The sequence below is a fragment of the Lethenteron reissneri genome, chromosome 61, assembly GCF_015708825.2.
Source record: "Lethenteron reissneri isolate LAM-NWPU_2019-01 chromosome 61, ASM1570882v1, whole genome shotgun sequence".
NCBI lineage: Eukaryota > Metazoa > Chordata > Hyperoartia > Petromyzontiformes > Petromyzontidae > Lethenteron > Lethenteron reissneri.
The window spans coordinates 8,918,220-8,937,904 of NC_083839.1; the positions used below are offsets into that span (position 1 = coordinate 8,918,220).

At 47.9% G+C, this 19,685-nt stretch overlaps 2 protein-coding genes across 2 annotated transcripts in view; one reads left to right on the forward strand and one right to left on the reverse strand.

Annotated features, from left to right (window-relative positions):
- The first annotated feature begins 4,115 nt into the window (after positions 1–4,115).
- LOC133358291 (COX assembly mitochondrial protein homolog) lies at positions 4,116–9,256 on the forward strand. Its single transcript, XM_061576528.1, has 4 exons — positions 4,116–4,270; positions 6,446–6,535; positions 7,868–7,958; positions 8,501–9,256. The coding sequence occupies exons 1-4, from the start codon at positions 4,252–4,254 to the stop codon at positions 8,655–8,657; spliced, it is 357 nt and encodes a 118-aa protein (XP_061432512.1). The 5' UTR covers positions 4,116–4,251; the 3' UTR covers positions 8,658–9,256.
- Positions 9,257–12,050: 2,794 nt separating this feature from the next.
- LOC133358413 (protein CASC3-like) overlaps positions 12,051–19,685 on the reverse strand; it is a 33,134-nt gene continuing 25,499 nt past the window's right edge. The window contains exons 13-14 of the mRNA XM_061576736.1: positions 19,540–19,659; positions 12,051–18,393 (exon numbers count right to left, since the gene is read on the reverse strand). Coding sequence (XP_061432720.1) covers positions 18,352–18,393; positions 19,540–19,659 — 162 coding nt within the window. The 3' untranslated portion in view covers positions 12,051–18,351. The remainder of the gene's footprint in view (positions 18,394–19,539; positions 19,660–19,685) is intronic.

The window sequence follows — 19,685 nt, forward strand, 5'->3', positions numbered from 1 at the left end:
CCCTAGGGCTGGCTGACATGCCGTACTTACTCCGGTGCTAGAGAGAGGCTCCGGATGCACAGTTGCACCACTTTAACAGTAGCTGGCGCGAACACCCTAGTGGCACCATTTACGCCACTACACAAGTAACAAAATCTTGACTTAAAGCTTTCATGACTCTTCCTGATGACGAACGCTTGTGTTGCGATCTAAACGTCGTAATTTTTTGTTATTTTATTTGAACCTATCTACGTGACTTTACCGAAATACCCAAAGAATAAGTAACAAAAGGTAAATAAAAAAAAATGATTCAAAATAACATGGGGTCAACCATGGACCAAGCCCGACTAATGCATCTGACTATAGAATCAATAGAGCAGTGTAAAGTTGCGTGGTCCACCCCCTTTGTGGTAATCCTAGAGCGGTGGGGCCGCATGTAAGCAAGACGCATTGATAACTTAATTGTGAGTAGCATTGTACCTTTACATATTTTTATTAATACTGTCACTGTGAGACTATGTTCCTCTAAACCAATACACGGTGCAACTAAAATAATAAATATAGCTATAGCCTACATACTATTGTATACGTCGTAGCAATTTCAGTAGAAGTGAGCCGGGAGAAAGGAGGGGGGCCCACAGTCGGATCTTGCATCGTCCCCTCCATTAAAATTGGTCGTTGTGCCCCTGGTTGCTCGCTAACAGCACTTGCCCCAAAGAGGCTGTATCGTAGAGAAATGAAAGTGCGTCAGTTTGCTCTGAGCCCATGCTCCGTTCCATGAAAGCGCGCGCTGTGGCCGGAGACATGCCAATGGGGTGACCTTGCACAGTCGAGGCCATGAACCGCACCGGTATCGCCACGCTCTGCGCTCGCGATGAAATGCAACGTGTGAGCGTGGATCGTGCGAATCTAAATTCCTACCAGAGGCTCGGGAGAGGTGAGCTTATTTGAGCAAAAAAAATAATAAATCACGTTGACCTTTTTTTACTTTGTCAACAGCACTGGTGCCGCCGCCGCTCGTCTTTGGTGGCGGTGAGTGTGCTTGTTTGAAGACAGGTGTTGGGTTTTACAGTGGCCTGTGTGTGTGCGCGCCCGTGCGGTGGTCCGGTCACGATTGACCGCGAGCTTTCGCCGTCCTTTTCCGACCGCTAAATGCCAGAGGTCAGCCGTAGCCAGGGCAACAGCGCTCACACGCAATAGCATCTTTCAACGCTGTCACATCTCTCAACCGGTCCGGTGCTCAGCCCGCAGAATCTGTCAACCGCGCGTACGCGACTCAATTATGGTACTGACCCCCCCCCCTCCCCACACTTTCCCAACTAACTTTGCCTTTCTCCATCCAGCACTGTAGGATACACAAATAGAGGTTGCAGAATGTGCAACTTGCTATACTACACTTCTCAGAAATCATATTGGTCTGCATCGCACTCGTTTTGTCTGTGTCAATCTGGTTTCACTTCTAATTCGGAAGGGAGGCAGGGGGGAGAGGAGCGGTGGCACAGTAGTTAGCATGCAGCACCATGAATCAGGCCACCTCAGTTCGATTCTTGGGCCACGGCTGCTAGCGCGAGTGCCGAGTAACAACATCTGACCTGATCCTTCTCTCCTCTCCTCTTGCACTTCACCAACACACCCTGGTCAACGCGCCGTGGGGAGGAGTAGGCCTTCATCCAGCAGTGGATTGACAGATAGGTGTGCAATGGTAACACTATTATTGTTTTTAAATCGATTCTAAACCTTTTTATCATTCAGAACTGGATGTTCCAGTATATATGTCCCTAGGCTCCGGGTCTTAATATTCGTTCCACAGACGCAGGGTAGTAATAGGCTTAGCCTACTCCTGGTCCCTCAAGTTTCTTGTCCCGTTTCACGGATCAATCCTCAACTCCCCACTTCTAATCATGCACTCTCGGTCCATCCATGATTTTAGTTTTTTTTAATGACGTCCGTAGACATTCACTTGAAGAGTACACTGGCTTCATTGGTGTAAGTGCAATTTCATTCAGTGCTGAGTGTTAAATGCAATCTACTTATGCTCGATAGCTGAGTTTCTTAACAGTTGTATTAGAGTTTGTGTGTGTGCATGTGTTTTAGATTATGGGGAGCGGTAGTGTAGCGGTTAGCATGCTGCGGTGCGAACCCAGCGACCCGAGTTCGATTTCTGATCACGGCCAACCAGTAACGATTATCTGAACTAGCCCTGGCCTCCCCTATGTCGACTCAGCCACTGGGCAGACAAATGCGATAGATCGGTAGTGGAGCTGGCCACCCACCCCCTCGTGTGCCTTGTCAGTCTTCATAGGTGCTACTCGCTATAATCGCTTGCCCCAAGTCTGTTGAGGCTAAAGCGGGGGATCTTTGTCCTTCCTTTAGAGTATACGATGTCTCGTGACGACAACTCGTTGTGAAAGGCGCGATCATCATCAGCCATGATCATCACTCCGCTAGCAGCGAATGGAGTGCGATTGTAGCCATGCAACTCAAAGCTATGGACGACATCGTCACACCACTTTGGTCTGTCTCTTTCATCGGAGGAGGAATTTCACAACGACACAAACTCTCTCTCTCTGCTGAAGCCCTGTCCTCGTGACCAGGAGCAGACCTCGACATTGGTCTTCGACTCCTGAACTAAACTAAACAATGTTTTATCTTACCAGGTAAGGCCCACTGAGCTATTAGCGTCTTTTGTCAGAAGCGACCTGGCTATCACAAATGATGGCTCAACGAAGTGGATATACACGCAGCAGCCAAATACTCTAAGCCAGGGGTGTCCAAACTTTTTGCAAAGAGGGCCACATTTGATAAAGTGAAGATGCCCGGGGGCCAATAGATAATTTTGACATTGTTTTAACCACAAAAGTTACATGGAAATACACACTGTTATAAAAATAATTTCATTGTCACAATTACCTTTATTTTTCAAATGACAATGTAACCAAATATAAGCCACTCAGGCAAACGTGAACAACTCTAAAAACGCAATTTTGCCTTTCATTCAGTCAGATAACATTGAACAAACTGTATAGAATACCTTAAATTTTCATGAGTTTTATGATGTATTTATTCTGACGGAGCTAGCGAGCCATAAATAACACATTATAAGACCGAAGCTGCGGGCCGTATGAAATCTGACCGCGGGCCATCTAGGCCCGCGGGCCGGACTTTGGACATGCCTGCTCTAAGCAATCCCAGAGGCACGCGATTCCACTTTCGTTGTCAATGTCCAACGTTTACGATCCATGTCAGAGCACAAAACAACCACTCGCGTCGTTGTGCAGAACATGAGTAACAAAACACGGTAGACAAAGAGAACATACGCGCCCTCATATATCTGTCTGGTAACTGGTTATTTCCTCTTCGTGTGGTAACCATGGCTACTTAACTTCCACATGGTAGCTATGGTTATCGCGCCTTCACCTAATAACCATGGTTACCTCGCCTTCACCTGGTAACCATTATTTAACCTTCACCTGGCAATAATGGTGACTTAACGTTCACCCGGTAACAAAGGTGACCTCGCCTTCACCTGGTAACCACGGTTACTTAACCATCACCTGGTAACCACGGTTACTTAACCATCACCTGATAACCACGGTTACTCAACCTTTACCTTGTAACCACGGTTATTTAACAATCACATGGTAACCACGGTTATTTAACAATCACCTGGTAACCTAGGTTACTCAACCTTTATCTGGTAACCACGGTGCCTCTACCATCACCTGGTAACCACGGTTACTTAACCATCACCTGGTAACCACGGTTACTTAACCATCACCTGGTAACCACGGTTACTCAACCTTTAACTGGTAACCACGGTTACTCAACCATCCCTGGTAACCACGGTTATTCAACCATCACCTGGTAACCACGGTTACTCAACCATCACCTGGTAACCACGGTTACTCAACCATCACCTGGTAACCACGATTCCTCAACCATCACCTGGTAACCACGGTTACTCAACCATCACCTGGTAACCATGGTTACTCAACCATCACCTGGTAACCACGGTTACTCAACCATCATCTGGTAACCACGATTCCTCAACCATCACCTGGTAACCACGGTTACTCAACCATCACCTGGTAACCACGGTTACTCAACCATCACCTGGTAACCATGGTTACTCAACCATCACCTGGTAACCACGGTCACCTCACCTGCAGGCCCCGCATCACGCGAGCTCGCGCGTCACTTCCTGCCCGACGTCACTTTCTGCCCGACGTCACTTCCTACAGTCGCTCGCGTGCAGCAGCAGCAGCAGCGAGCATGGCCGACATCAGTGGTGGTGAGTGACCGCGCGCCTCTGCCGTGCTCTCTCCACTGCTGCTGGTTGTTGTGGTGGTTGTTGTTGTGGTGGTGGTTGTTGTTGTGGTTGTTGTGGCTGGGACTTGGCACGCGGCGGCGGCTGCTGGAGTCTCGGCCGAGGAGGAGTTTGAGAGGGGGGGGGGGATCGTGGCGACGGTAGCAGGTTCGGCTTCGCCCTTGACCTGGGCCATTGCCTGTGAGGAAGTGATGAGTGCCCACGTGTGTCTGTGTGTGTGTACACAGTACATACGGCCCTGTGTGTACACGCGTGTATGTGTGTACATACGGCCCTGTGTGTACACGCGTGTGTTTACATACAACCCTGTGTGTACACGCGTGTGTGTGTGTACATAAGGCCCTGTGTGTACACGCGTGTATGTGTGTACATACGGCCCTGTGTGTACACGCGTGTGTGTTTACATACAACCCTGTGTGTACACGCGTGTGTGTGTGTACATACGGCCCTGTGTGTACACGCGTGTGTTTACATACAACCCTGTGTGTACACGCGTGTATGTGTGTACATACGGCCCTGTGTGTACACGCGTGTGTGTTTACATACAACCCTGTGTGTACACGCGTGTATGTGTGTACATACGGCCCTGTGTGTACACGCGTGTGTTTACATACAACCCTGTGTGTACACGCGTGTGTGTGTGTACATACGGCCCTGTGTGTACACGCGTGTGTGTTTACATACAACCCTGTGTGTACACGCATGTGTGTGTGTACATACGACCCTCTATGTATATACGTGTGCACATACGACCCTGTGTTTATATTTGGCCCGTGGGGAGCGGCTGTGTAGTGGTTAGCGCGCTGTACTATAAATCCCGAGTTCGATTCTCGCTCACGGCCAACGCCAGTGTTTACATGTTGCTACTTCGTATGTACGTGTGTTTACACGTGTGTTCACACGTGTGTTTGCATGTGTACATTGGACCCTGTGTGTACGCTTCGTGTTATGTCATTTTGTAGTTTCACTTGTGTGTGTGCTCACGGCTAGCACCAGTAACGATTATCTAAATCTGGTGTGGGCCTCACCTAGCTCGACTCAGCCTCAATTGAGTACCTCGTGCGATGTGTAAACATCGCCACTGGGGAGACAAAGGCGGCCGGGCGTGGTGTTGGCCACCCACCCCCTCGTGTCCCGTTCAGGCCTTATAGGTGCTCGCTAACTGCACTTGCTCCAACAGTTTGTTAATGCTGCACGGCGGGTCTTTGTTGAGTGAGACCATACTGCCTTTACGTGTAGTGATTAGTACCTGATGGGATCTGAGTTCAGCCCCATAATCTTGGTCATCATTCTTCCTCAAGGGTTGGTAAAATGAGTACAGTGTCACCTTTTCATGAAATTAGTCAAACGCGATTGCTACCTTATTGATAATGCAGGCACTGCCATATTAACGTGGAATTTTCACCACTGGCCCAGTAGATGTCCTCAACACCACACACAACAGCAATCCTTATTGGAGCTAGTAATGACACGTACGCCTTTAGTGGTGTCAGGCAAATTTCATGTTGCTACTGCCCAGAAAGTGGACTGACCTAAACACTTAGCATCTTTGCATCAGTACCATGTGTGTGTGAGATTCATGTGTTCCTCTTTTAGTCTCGGTGTAATTCTTAGCACATGCTTCGCCCATGCTTCCCTGCGCATTTTCAGATTTTATTCCATTTTCTTTGTCAATGCCAGCTTTTTTTGTGACCACTGTCAAAGTGGGTAATATAGCTCTTCCGGTACACACTTATTCAAGTCATGTATGTGTGTATGCTGAACTTCATTCGCACCGTACGTAACCAACCTTACTAATCAGAGGTGCAGAGGAAGGACAATAAACTAAACACAATAAGGAGTTCTAAAGTATCAGTCTGTATGATTTAAAAGTGCATAGCTCCAGTGGCTTCCTAATTTCGGAAGAGAGAATGTTGCTGACGGCCGCAGAAGCGCAACTGAAAGCACGCGATGCGGTGACCCTCTTTGTTCAATGGCTAGCCAAAAGCCGCCGCTGCTGCTGCGAGGATGATGGTTCATTACTCCTAGACGAGATCAGCCAAGGTATCTTGGCTGATTTGTTGCCCAGCGCTTTGTGCACCAGTGTGATCACAGACCGACGGCTACTGGCCGTGTTGAACACCCGTCCTTGGCTTTCAGATCGGCCCCTGCGCCACGTGGAGAAGGACGTTCTCATTCCCAAGAAGATGCGGGAGAAGGGGCAGGTCTTGTGCTCCGAGCACGTGGATGGTACCGCAGTTTCACATATTTTCATTTATCATAGTTACCGATTCACGTTCATCCCAAGTTGTCTCTTTTAGATTCTGCTTGCACTGTGAAGGATATTCTCGTTATGGTTCTGCCTACAATACAAGTCCCGTGTATAATGGCACATTGGGCATCGTTATGTCTAAGGTTCATGTCCACTTTATTCAGTCAGAGCCACTAGGGGCGACACAATCCACGCCCCACCCGCCTCCTCCCCCCACCGTCATATTTTTTTTACCAAGGGTAAGGCCCCACTGAGCTATGTAGCTCTTTTGCAGATTTGACCATCACATGCTGGAGATTCATTGCAGTAGCCAAATACTATAGACGCATGTTGATTCTAAATGTGGAGGGAAAAACTGGATGACCTGGAGAAAAATCTACGCAGGAGCCTGTGGCGTCACCAGATGAAACTGCTAAAAACTCTCTTGAACAATAAAAAAAAAATTACTGAGTTATATAAGCGCGTTTTCAGAAGAGACCTGGTTACAAATGATAGCTCAACAAAGTGGTTTATCACGTGCAAATGTATAGCAACCAAATATTTTAAACTCGTGGTGTTGACTCTCAATTTGTAGAGAAAAACTGGAGGACCTGGAGAAAAATCTACGCAATTGCTGAGAGAGAGAGAAAACTCTAAATATACAGCAGGCGTCAGGGTTGGGATCGAACCCATGACCTGTATACCAGGCGAGGTCGTTAACATCTCCAAGCTACAGTGGCGCCCTTCCTCTTAACATGGCGAATGGTAGCGCCTCTAGTGGCTGCAGGGGCAGCATGACCCTATGACACATACACATTTAAAAACGTTAGTTTGTAAATGCGCGGTTTGATTCAAGTATTGTGAAAGCAAAATAAAATGAATTCATGCCTCATTCAATTCCTTAGTTACACGCACACACACACCTCTGCTGGAGGTTTGTTTACGCGTTGCGCTTGGACTGTTTCACACCCATGCAACACGTGTTCACCGTGTATGTACGAATGTTGGCCTTCTTTTGCACCGTACGTAACTTACTGCGCTAATCGGAGGTGCGGTGTATGCCTGTATGTTAAACTCATTTCATACCGTACGTAGCCGACTATGCTAATCGGAGGTGTGATGTATGTTGAACTTCATTTGCACCATATGTAGCCAACCGTATGTAGAGCAGCCCATTAGTGTTGCTGTGTGTGTGTGTGCGGTTGCTGTGTGTGTGCGGTTGCTGTGTGTGCGTGTACATTGCTCTGTATGTGTGCGTTGCTGTGTATCTGTGTGCGTTGGTGTGTGCGTTGCTGTGAATGTGTGTGGATTGCTGTGTGTGTGTGCGGCAGCTTTCAGCGAGTGCTGCAAGTCCAGCAGCGTGTTCATGGTGTTCAAGTGCCGCAAGGAGAACGCCGCGCTGAAGACGTGTCTCACTGGATAGTAAGTCCCCCTGGCTAGTAAGTCCCACTGGTTTAGTAGGTTTCACCGATTAGTACGTCTCACCAGTTAGTAAGTCCCACCGGCCAGTCAGTCTCACCCGTTAGTAGGTCCCACCGTACCTGCTCTGCACCGCTCGACGTTTCGATTTTATTTCCCCCGACACGGTGACATTGAGTAATGCGTGGCATTGTTACGTCACGAAACCTTTCGGAATCGTCACTCATTTTTTATATTCATGTTTTCTTTCACACGATGAGCTAAGATATTTCTAATGATGATGCTCTGGGATCCTAGCTCAACTCGGCGATGCAGGAACTACATAGATATAGGCATTAGCTCGCGTATGTAACACTGAAACCAGAGATGGGATGTATCTAGGCGAAAATATACAAATGTAAAGTTATGCAATAAATCTATTGTACAACAGCAATAACTAGTGGCTAAGTCAATAACTGTATCAAATGGACGCGCGTAGGAAGGTGTTATCGTGTTATTGTCGTGTCAACGCGCGCGCACGTGTTTGTGTGTGTCCTTGCCCTCAGCTATACGGACCCGGAGTTCTACGACATGTGCAAGCGCGAGTACCTGCAGGAGAAGGAAGACTTCCAGATAAGGGGGATTCCTTTGAAACTGCGGAAGCAGCAGCAAGCGGCGGCCGCCGCAGCTGAAGCGGATGGGAAGCAAGAAGCGGGACATTGACATCACCCCTCCGCTCGCAGAGAGCGCCCCCCCCCCCCCCCCCCCGTCTCATGTCTGGCGATTACTTTTAAAAAGGATACATTTGAAAATGTAAATGTGTCACTTCCAAGGATAGAAAAAACAGATTCTGTGGTATCAGCTAACTGAAATGTCTTGAGGGAAAACTGTCGATAACTCTGTAAATGTGCCTTTTGGAATGCCAAGTGTTTTATTTTTCATGATTCACAAGGAGCCACGTTGACTGTGATAGGCGATTCCTAACCACCACGGCCACTCGCTCCCTTAATTGACGAAATGAGTGACGGCGTCGCAAGTGAATTGGACATCCCACGCTCGAATTCATTCTTCCCTGAGGAAGAAATGTCAGTCTTGTCTCAGCAGCAGAAAAAAAATAAAAGTCGTAAAATACGGTATTGCAGAAGGTTTCCAGAGAAATTGATGTTCTAACAAGGCAGATACGCGACTGCCATCGTGAAGAAACACCCTGTAACAGACATAAGACGTGCAAAATATGTTCGACCTTTGTGTATTATGAGCATTCGGTTTATACATAAGGGGTTAAACGTATGTACAAGTATATATATAAATATGTATTCCTATGTTTGTGGTGATGCACTTTTATACGTTTACGCCCAATAACACTGCATCTTAAACTCGTCCGTGGCATTCGGATAAACCAAAGCACCCGAACTCCACATTGAGAAGTTAGCGGCCTACTTTCTGTCCTGCCACCTACAGGATTCCCTTTCCCCCCGCCAGGTGTATTGTATGTACAGTCGATCATCGATTATCCGTCAACTTCGGAGGGGGGGTGAGGGGGCACCGGATCTTTTAAAACGCTGGATAATCTCTAATTATCAATATTAATAAGTATATTTGCACATTCTTGCATGACATGTTTTTTAGGTGTTGTTATATGCTTGTGTTTTTAATTTGTTTAATATGTGAAATTGGCATAAATATACAAATATCCTACTTAAAGTTATTGTATTTACTGTACCGTGCTTACCACTCAAATCTCGAAGACTGCATGGGGCGATGTATATACATGCAGTATTCTCATTGTTTAAGTTGTACGTAGTGTATAATGTACTGTATTTATTTATTTAACAGTGAAATCAAGCGTAGCTACTTTTTTGTCGTGCACATGGTGCCGATCAGTGGACTGGTTACAGCCTTTGGATTGGTTTTGCCGGATCAGCCTGGGACCGCCGGATAATGTTGGAAGCCGGATAATCGTGCACCGGATAACCGATGATCAACTGTAGTATTAGCTTTGTAAAAGTCCGCATACTCTTTAAAGCTGCTGGATTAAAGGTTCCCTGCCATCAGAAGCAAAAATTAGACCAACATTCCAGGATGTCAACAGATGTGAAAAAAGGTACCAGCCTGAGTTGAGACCCGTGCCTAGAAAAGACAGCCACAAAATGAACAACATCAGACTTACCCTGCAGGCCGCTCCAACCAAACCAGCTGTGCCCGGTGGATATATTTTTAGCCTCGCATCTTCCCCATGGCTGAATGCGTCTTACCTGCTCAAACCAGCCTGCGTCAGGGAATGCCAGCCAGTCGGTGATCCAGACACGCATTCAATTTGGACTCAACTCCAGAGGCAAGCTGGTCTGTTATCAGACAGGGGTTGGCATCCCAATGGAAACATTTTTCCAAAAACAAAAGGAAAACATGTAACAAAAAAGTAAAAACTATTGCAAAGTTATTTTAAAAACCCTCCAAAAAAGTGAGGAGTGGTTAATTAAAGTACCTTACGCTTTAGAATCCATTAGAATTGAATGGATGCTTCAGAATCCCCGAGCAGTTGCCACGTGGCACGCTCTCGTGGCGTGATCACCTAGCGAGTTCCTGCACGCCGAGCCGGGTGTCGTCGCTTTGTCGCCACGGCGTTCTTCTCGGGAGAGTTTCCCTCCTTCGGGGTGCTGCTCTGTCTTGAGCCTGTACCTACCGGCCATCGTTCCATTCTCGCGAGGTTCCACGGTGAGTATTGTAGTCTTATATAATGTGTATACATTTCCAAAGAATTTCATCATCGCGATGCATGGGCAGATAGCCCCGTGAGTTGTCCACTGCACGTTTCGTCATTTGTTTCCACTTTCGTGTCCTGTGCCAATGTGCTCAAGTAGTGGCCACATTTCTGGCACCAGTCTTATGTCGTCGTGAAGCCATTCTCTGAAAATTGTTTACCCTTTTTGGCAATAAAACAGGAGGTGTGAAGATGTTCAAACACCAAATAGAAACCTGCAAGGCATCAAGTCTGCATTAACCACAGTACTTGTGGTGAACATGCAAGCAATTATGCTCTTATGAGATATATGCGTTGTTTTTGAAGCTAATTGGCCTACGCCAGACAGAGCCTTCTTAATGGCCTAGTCTCACCAGTGTCAGACCAGAAAGGGTGAAACCTATTATTTTTCATACATTAATAGTGTCAGCGGAGTGGGAGACGAGGTTTTTCACGAGCACCTTTATTAACGCCTTCAAGTTCACAGGTTCGCCCTCGCACACTCCCTAGTCTAGCCTTAATAACACCGATGGCGCCGACCGAGACAGCCAACAACTATCCAGCCGCGCAATATCTGGCGAAGACGGCGGCGACGAAGGCAGCGAAGACGATAAGACGAGTCCACTCCCAGAACCAGCAGCCACGAGCTCCCGCTCTCAGCTGCTTTTATGCTCCCCGGCGCCACCTGGCTCCGCTCTGGCCGCGCCTCCCTTCTCAAACCCACTAGCTGGTTCCAGGGGCTTCCAGATGGGGTCTTCCATGACCCTTGCCCAAATTCCTCCGCCCTGCCGACACCGTGTTGATGCTCACCGGCGTGTGTACTGCTCGTCCACCGCAGTTTCAACTTTCCTCTAAAACCAGAATTGTATGCCCCCCCCCCCCCCCCCAATTCTAGTGAACAGCTGCCGATTCGACTTCGCTGATTTGCTACTTTAATAGCGAAGTATTTTACACTTCAATAAACACCCCTGTGTTAGAGACGGCACAAGAAGAAAAAGCCTACGTTGTGCAGAAACGCCTGAACGGCTTCGGTCATCTTCCTCTCTTTCTGGTTTCTTCGATTTTTCATGATCACACACTTTTAATTTTCCTGTTGTCCATCCTTCCTTTGTCCAAATAGTGCCAGCTTCCTCATCACTGCCTGCATCATCAGGTTGTCTTCTTCTCTGTGCAAGTATTTCTTCTACGTTGGTCACTCTTTAGGTCCAGCTTCAAGCGTTTCACCATTACCGAATCTGTAATGAGTGGAGTGCAACCGTCAGTTTAATAATGCTCAGTAGCAAGATTGTAAATAGAAAAAGATATCTTTATTTTCTAATTTAACATGCAGAATTCACTCAACTGTACAATATATAGAATCGATCACGTAGAAGTGATTACGGCAAACCTGTTTATTCATTTACCAATTTAAGCCCGCGACTTTTGTCAAATACAAAAAAACATCATTCCTGCGAACAGCTTTGCATTTCACATCTGCCACATTAACAGCCAAGCACAAGCCAACCAATTCGGATCGCCCCCCTCTAGGAGATTCGCAAATCGGCAACGCCGCAGCCACTGCCGCCACACCACAGGGGCCACGTGGGGTAGCGTGCGTGCTCACCCAGTGTGTTTGTGTGTACGACCCACATGCACAGCAGCAAGCTCAACCGCTGTGGAGCAATCACATCGGACACCTCTTTGAAAGAGTTGTAGGTCTCGCGGTGTTTTTGTGTTTAAATTTATGTCCTTCCCCCACCCTCCCGGCACCTCAGATTAGCACGGTTGACTACGTACGGCGCGAAAGAAGTTCAACATACAGTATATAACAGGTCGTCTCTCATACTTGTCGTCTTTAGAACCCGCAGTCTCTAGGCTGTCAAGATTCTATGTTGAGCACCACGTGTGCAGTTCGTTGTAATTGACTTTTCAACTCCGTCACGTTTCCCCCGCAGTGTAACCGGTGCCCAAACACGTTTACATCAACAGACCAAGACCAACATCGAGGCATCAACATCGTCAGCATGAAAGCTGCGTGGGGGGAGGGGATTGAGCTCTGATATAGAACAGAGTAATCAATCTTGATTTGAAGCTTGATGAGTAATCGCAGCAAACAATACGCAGCCTGTTCCTGACCAATCTACTGTTTTCTGTATACGCACCTGTGCACGAAGTGTATCATATATTGACTTAAAGCTTTCGTGACTGCAGGAATTCATATTCCTTTGGGTCTTCAGATGAAAAAAGCTCTTTTTTCACCTGAAGACGATTGCTTGTGTTGCAATCAAAACGTCGTGATACAATTATTATATTTTTTTTCTATCTACGTGGCTTTATCGAAATACCCAAATAATATTTATAATTATAGCTAGCGGCCAGGAAAGAATACAGTTTCCATTCCCTGCAGGTGCATTCAATTGCCCGTACGAATTTCAGAACGCTCCATAATTGTGACATTTCCCCCATGCACTTTCAATTTACGCCACTGCTGCTTCCCTTCCCAAGACGATACGCCGGGCTCGTTCAGCAAAGCGCCCAGCGGGGGGGCTATGGGACCCGTGGTGATGCCACCTCGGGCCCAATTTACCCAACAACGGATGTTTGGGAACTTGTGCGCATAATTTGGGAGGTGGGACCTGAGCCCGAACCTGCGGACCACAACAACGCCCCGCGCGTCTGTTGTGATAATTTGCAAGCACGGCGTTCCAATTGTGCATGGCTTTGCGAGGCCTCCCGGAATCCAACATCGATTTGGAAATAATCAACATTTCTGTTCTTGCCGGACAATATACGCACCGGCTCTGGCTCAAGGGAACAAATAAATTGCGATTTTGCAACTTGACAATAGAATTTGCAGTGCACAACACCCTGAATGTCAACCTGTCGCGCCAAGCAACAGATTTGCTGCTTTACACCGGCAACCTTCGCAGGACCGCCCGACCTCGAGACCGCGTCTGCTCAGTGGTTGTCACCCCCTACATTAATTAAGGATCCTATGTGGACATTGCATCCAATAGCAGGTAAATTGGGCACGCCACAAAGCCCTGCTGCAGTTCGCAACACGTCGGAGGATGTCACTCGTCCAGCTCGAGAGACCCACAGCAGCCCAGAGGGCGAGGAGCGTGACTCAGTAATAGCAGCCCTCCTATCCAGAGCCTGGTAGGGAGGAGGCCTTACCGGAATTAATATAAAAACCTGGCACCAAACGAAGGAATGTATTCATATCAATTTACTCCTCTCGCTTCCCCTCTTGCGCACACACGGAATACTGCTTGAGAAAAAACCCATCGACTTTCCTTACTGAAGAGGGCATCTCTTTTTGTCTTGGTCTAATTGTGGACACGGCGGTTGCTAAAACGTTTCTAGAATAGGGCATCGAAATAAACGCGCGCTAACGCGACTACAGTATTGCGATAGCGATGGAAACTAACGCAGGGAAATGGACCAGGACGGACGATGTCTTAAACATTTCACCATCCACCTTGTACAATGTATACGTATCTAACACACTCATGCATATATACTTGACTGTGCCACCGTCCCGCACTTGCATTGTGTCATCATTTAGGGGTCTGCGACCTATTGATGCTGAAGCCCCACAACCTGTATGTGTGTACATGTTTAATGCTTACTATACACACACTGCTGTCAACGAGGGTCATAAAATCCCAGGCACACTGAAGATGATGTTATTGTTGCCGAGTTCGCATGCGGCCTTCTCGTGCACATAGAAAACACACAGGTTCACAACACACGGAGTTTCCCCTAAAATGAAGTTAATTACAGTAAAGGCGTATTGGATATTAATTAGGCAAGTGCTCCTACACACGCGGTGAGATTCCTCATCACGTGAACAAGAGGAACTGCGGTGTTCCGTGACGATATCAACCTAACCACCGAAGCCGTTCAGGCGTTTCTGCACAACGTAGGCTTTTTCTTCTTGTGCCGTCTCAATAACACAGGGGTGTTTATTGAAGCGTAAAAGACTTCGCTATCAAAGTGGCAAATCGGCGAAGTCGAATCAGCAGCTGTTCACTAGAATTGGGGGGGGCACCATACAATTCTGTTTTTAGAGGAAAGTTGAAACCTTAAAAAAAGTCTGATGCCTACACCACTGGGTCCATTTCACACGCACCGACGGCTTAACGCCATGTCAACTTTGCCACGTGAACGCCAATGTCATTGTTCGAAGCATATATATAAAAAGTTGCATGTGTAGTTCCTTAGCGGAGTAAATTGCGCAAACGATTTAACTACCTCGCCTGGTATGCAGGAGGTCGAGGGTTCAATCCCGACCCTGACGCCTGTTGTATATTTGGAGTCTGCGCGTCTCTCCCCATGGTTTTTCCCTCCACATTTCGAATCAACATCATCACGCGTTTAGAGTGTTTGGCTGCTGTAACTTTCCACGTCATGATGACAAGCCACTTTGTTCGGCTATACATTTGTGATCGCCAGGTCACATCTGAAAAAGGGACAGCTCAGTGGGCCTTTACCTGGTAATATGAAATAGTAAATTAAAATGAATAGGGTGCCAATAGATTTTAATATTATACTTAATATAATATCAACAAAGAGCCTCTATCATATAAGTGGTGTAGTCGACTGTCAGGAAGGGACGGAGGTGAACTCAAGAGACGTGGACAAGAGCCTCCTTTTACGCGCGGCAGTTACCGCGACACAAACCGTGGCGACGAATACCTTCGCGCGTGCACGGAAAAGCGACGACGAAACGCTCGTGCGTGCGATAAGCCAAATTGAAGTGTGACACATGCGGTGAAGTGAGCCCAAGTGCTGCACGGAAACAGCGTTACGTTGTAAGACCTAGTTATTACACAAGCATGGGACGGGGGTTGTGAACAGCGGTAATACTGCAACAAGCCTACGGGCGCTTTGATCTTGTCGAGGCTGCACGAGCAAACCGCGCACGCACGTTTACCGACATGGTTCGATGGAAACGCAGACTTGAAAAGCACAACGATGAAAAAAACCCAACAGTGGGAACGCGGACGCCCCTCAAAGGGTGATTTGCTTTAACACGTGAGCCACTGAAATCCCTGCGTCTACTGTCGGGGCCGCTGGGCCCCAGCACGCAAAAGGGGGGAGAGCGCAAACATAATAAAAAAAACTTAAATAACCCCCCAGAAAATGCCATCCACACAAACCGAAAGGCGGCGCTCTGTACACACACGAGACCATAACCGAGAAACTACGTTCGGTAATGAAGTCGTTGCTGAGGAGAACGTCATTCTCGAGTACTCCACAACTCATGCACAGTACGGAGGCCAAGTCAGAGTCCGGTATGTGAGCGCTGTGGACAGAGCGCAGAGCAGCAGAGCCATCCCCGATCGTGTCATCGTGAAATTTACCCAATGTCGTCGAGGGACGAATCATGCTTGTGGAGAAACCAGTGTTCAGCAGCGCAAGACGCACACACTTTTTGATATGCAACATATACACACACACACACATACAGTTAAGGCATACCATTACAATTTATATATATTGCATAAACAAAAACAACGTTCCTTGCAGTAACATGACAATTTTTTTTACTTTTTATTTTTTCAGGTAGAAAATAAACAATTACACTTTGCCTTTTTCAATTATTCAATACTAACGGTTGTCAGTAGAATTACGTGGCAACAATAAAATCACGGGTCATTAGATAAGCAACCAACAATGGTGGACCAGTGAAAGGATGATTTCTTGACAAAGTTTAGACCTGCACAGAGGGCAGTGGTGTATAAGCCTCAAGTTTCAACAGATGCAACTTTCCCAAAATAAAAAAAATTGCCGCCATCTTCAAATCGGGCACAAACACCGTGTGTTTAAATGCCGCAACTTTTGTCGATTTGTTCCGTGAAAAACAAGTTGCAAACGCGACTGCCGATTGCAATCAGCGCGAGCATTGGAAGGCGCGAGACCCCCCACCCCCAACACCGTGGGCCTCCCCCCCCCCCCCCTGGTTTGGCTGCTCGGTCCCGAGCGCTCACACGACCCCAGGGAGAGATCCAGGAACTGGTGCCTGCTTCGGGTCTTGTTCACCAATCATGAAGGGGAGTGATATTTACCCTTATCAAGACGGATTACTCTGGAATTCTTATTAACACCTATGCCGTCAAAACTCAAAACATTCAGCCTTGCATTGTGTTCTCATTCCCATGATGAATTTTGACGTCGTCCAGCCAACTGCAGCTCAGTTGATATCATAGAACGACATTTTAAAAGATTCTGAAATGCCACAAAAAACTATTTGCGAGTAATGCGGACGAATAAAAACACAAATTTGGCTCAGCAACATGAATGCGGGGTAGTATCACCGTTTGACTTGAGATTCACCTTGGGAAATATTTTCACTTGAATATTTTAAACTGCTGACCAGTGAAGTGACGTGGGACACGCTTCCTGAAGTCGACCACTTCGAACAAGCGTGGACCCGCATTAATTAATAATTCGTGTAATATGCAACGCATGTATGTGTGTATGAAAGTGTCCAATGTAGGTAGGCAATACTAAAACAATGTTATGTTGAGTATCTGTGTTTGTCATGTTTAATAATATTAACCTAAAGCGAAGATGAAGCGGTACAACATTCCTGGGCATAGGTCGACGTTGTGAAACACTCCGATATGGAAGTGAAAACTGTCGATTTAAATTTGCAACATAGTTGCTAATAACCGGGTCAGTCACAGCCCATATCTGTGACCATTAATGCAGCAGCAACTCGGGGAAGAAGGCCTAACGGCAGACACCACCACCCTGCCTGCCCTTCTTTCCTGGATGACCCAGCTCAAGGAGATCACTTGAACATGGAAAAGAATATAGAAGGGCATGGCAAAGTGCCTGCTCAGGACTTGAGAGAAAAATGTATAAAGAATTTTTGAGAAATTAAAAATGAGAAAATACACGTGAAGCAACTCAGACGAGAGACTTGCCACGTTCACTTTTTAGCTTTCAGATTACCACGACAACCCCCCGTGACTCGATCCATCGCATCAGAGCACGAGTGAAAACGAAGTGGGACGAACGTTGTTCGACACGGCCCCACGCGACCAAGTACATCTGCGTCGTAACCGCCGACCAACAACGCAAAAACTAATAAGCCAGAATAAAGCTAATCCCAAGTAAGTTGCACCGTTTATAACTTCACTTCAAGTAATCAAAGGTTTGTGTGCATGTCCGCATGTCGAGTGCGTACGCAAGCACCGCGTACACTGGTAGCGCGCGTGTGCTCATGTACGTGCGGGTGAATATACGTGTGCGAGTGAATATACGTGCATGCATGCACGACTGCACATACGCTTTGTGTACCAGACAAAAAGGGCCAGCCGCTCGTCAAAGTTTGTGGGCATTCTCCGGCACAGCTCTTGACAGCAACCCGGCGCACCCCCCCCCTGCCCCGCAGGCGCCAGCGGTGGATGGGACCCCTCACGTCGACACTCGCGCACGCACCGTGGGGCGACTTCTGCCGTCGAAGCACCACAGCCACTCCTCACCGCCCCGCTCCAATCCCCAGTCCCCCTCCCCCACTCGCTCCCTCGCTCCTCCCATCGCCGAGCCCGGGTCTCGGATGCAGCTTGCGCGCTCCAACTGCCGCAGCCGCCACCGTTGCCACCATCACCGCCGTCACCTCAGTTGCGCCTCGAGGGCTCCGTGAGACTGGGCACCGCCAGCCTCTCCCACCATGCGGCAAGTTCACACGTTACTCCTTTCTTTCAGCCTGTCCTTCCTGCTCACCTAAACAAGTGGGGATGGGGGGATGGGGGGGGATTGGGAGAGGCAACAAAGCACACGAGGGGGCAACAATGCGGTTGGATTTTGCAGCGCGCTGTGCGACGTGCGAATGAGAGCCAGGTGAAAAAGCTTGGGCTGCGAACGATCGACACTCGCCTCATCTACCTCGGCAGCCCAATATACGCAACCCATTTTGTTGTTGTCGTTATGTTTCATCGTCAAAGTGGTCACTGTGCTCAGTGGGCTTACAATGGGAGAGAGAAAAAAAAATCTCGAGATTTCTATGGCGGGGAACGGATTGCCCAAAGATGCAACCACCTTCGACTTCCCATCACGTATCACGTGTGGTGGGGCCTCACCAAGCGCTGCTCGTACAAGACCCGGAGGAAATCTGACAAAAGGAGGCATCGAAGGAGCTCCGGTTTATTTTCCATGCCTAAGCCTTGTGAACTCCGAATGACTGTTACGAAACAAAGCCAGGGTTGGAATACTCGTCATATATAGAGCAGAGCATCCATTTGACCTGCAATATAAACCTAGCCTGAGATCCCACATTTTTAATTTGTCTAAATTTAGTGCGGATATGTGTAAGTGACGCATGTAACGTTGAGGGCCCCTTTATAAAGCCATCGCTTGGGCGAAGACCTCCCCATGGCATGTGGACATGGAAGGAATTCGGCAACACATCACCACACACCGCACACAATCGTCACTTGCTTCCTCCTCTCCTTGGCCGATCTTATTTTCGCTGCTTTGCACGGATCACCCCTCATCCGGAATGGATACCCGAGGGTCTGAGCAGGACAGGGCTCCACTCCGTACGAAGTGTGTGGAGAGCGCCACAGTGGTGAGATGTTATCTCCCTCGCCCGGTATGCAGGAGGTCGTGGGTTCGATGCAGACCCTGACAGCGCCTGTATATTTGGAGTTTGCGCGTCTGTCTCCGTGGTCGTGTGAATTTCTTTCCGGGTCCTCTGGTTTTTCCCCTTCACATTTGGATTCAACGTGCGTTTACGAGCATTTGGCCCCTATACATTTCCACACGTGATGAGCCACTTCGTCGAGCTATCCTTTGTGGCCAGATGGCTGCTGAAAAACAGCTCAGTGGGCCTTACTTGGGTAAAATAAAAAAGATTAGAATCGTTTTTACCTCAGGCGGGGGCTTCACAGAGACGGGCTGGGAGGGTCGGCGAGGCGGCGACGGCTTGGGCTGCGCCTGCTGCTGCGCCGTATTGTAGTACGTCACTCCGCCATAAACCTGAGATTGCGCCTTCAAACACAACAGCGGGAGTGGGC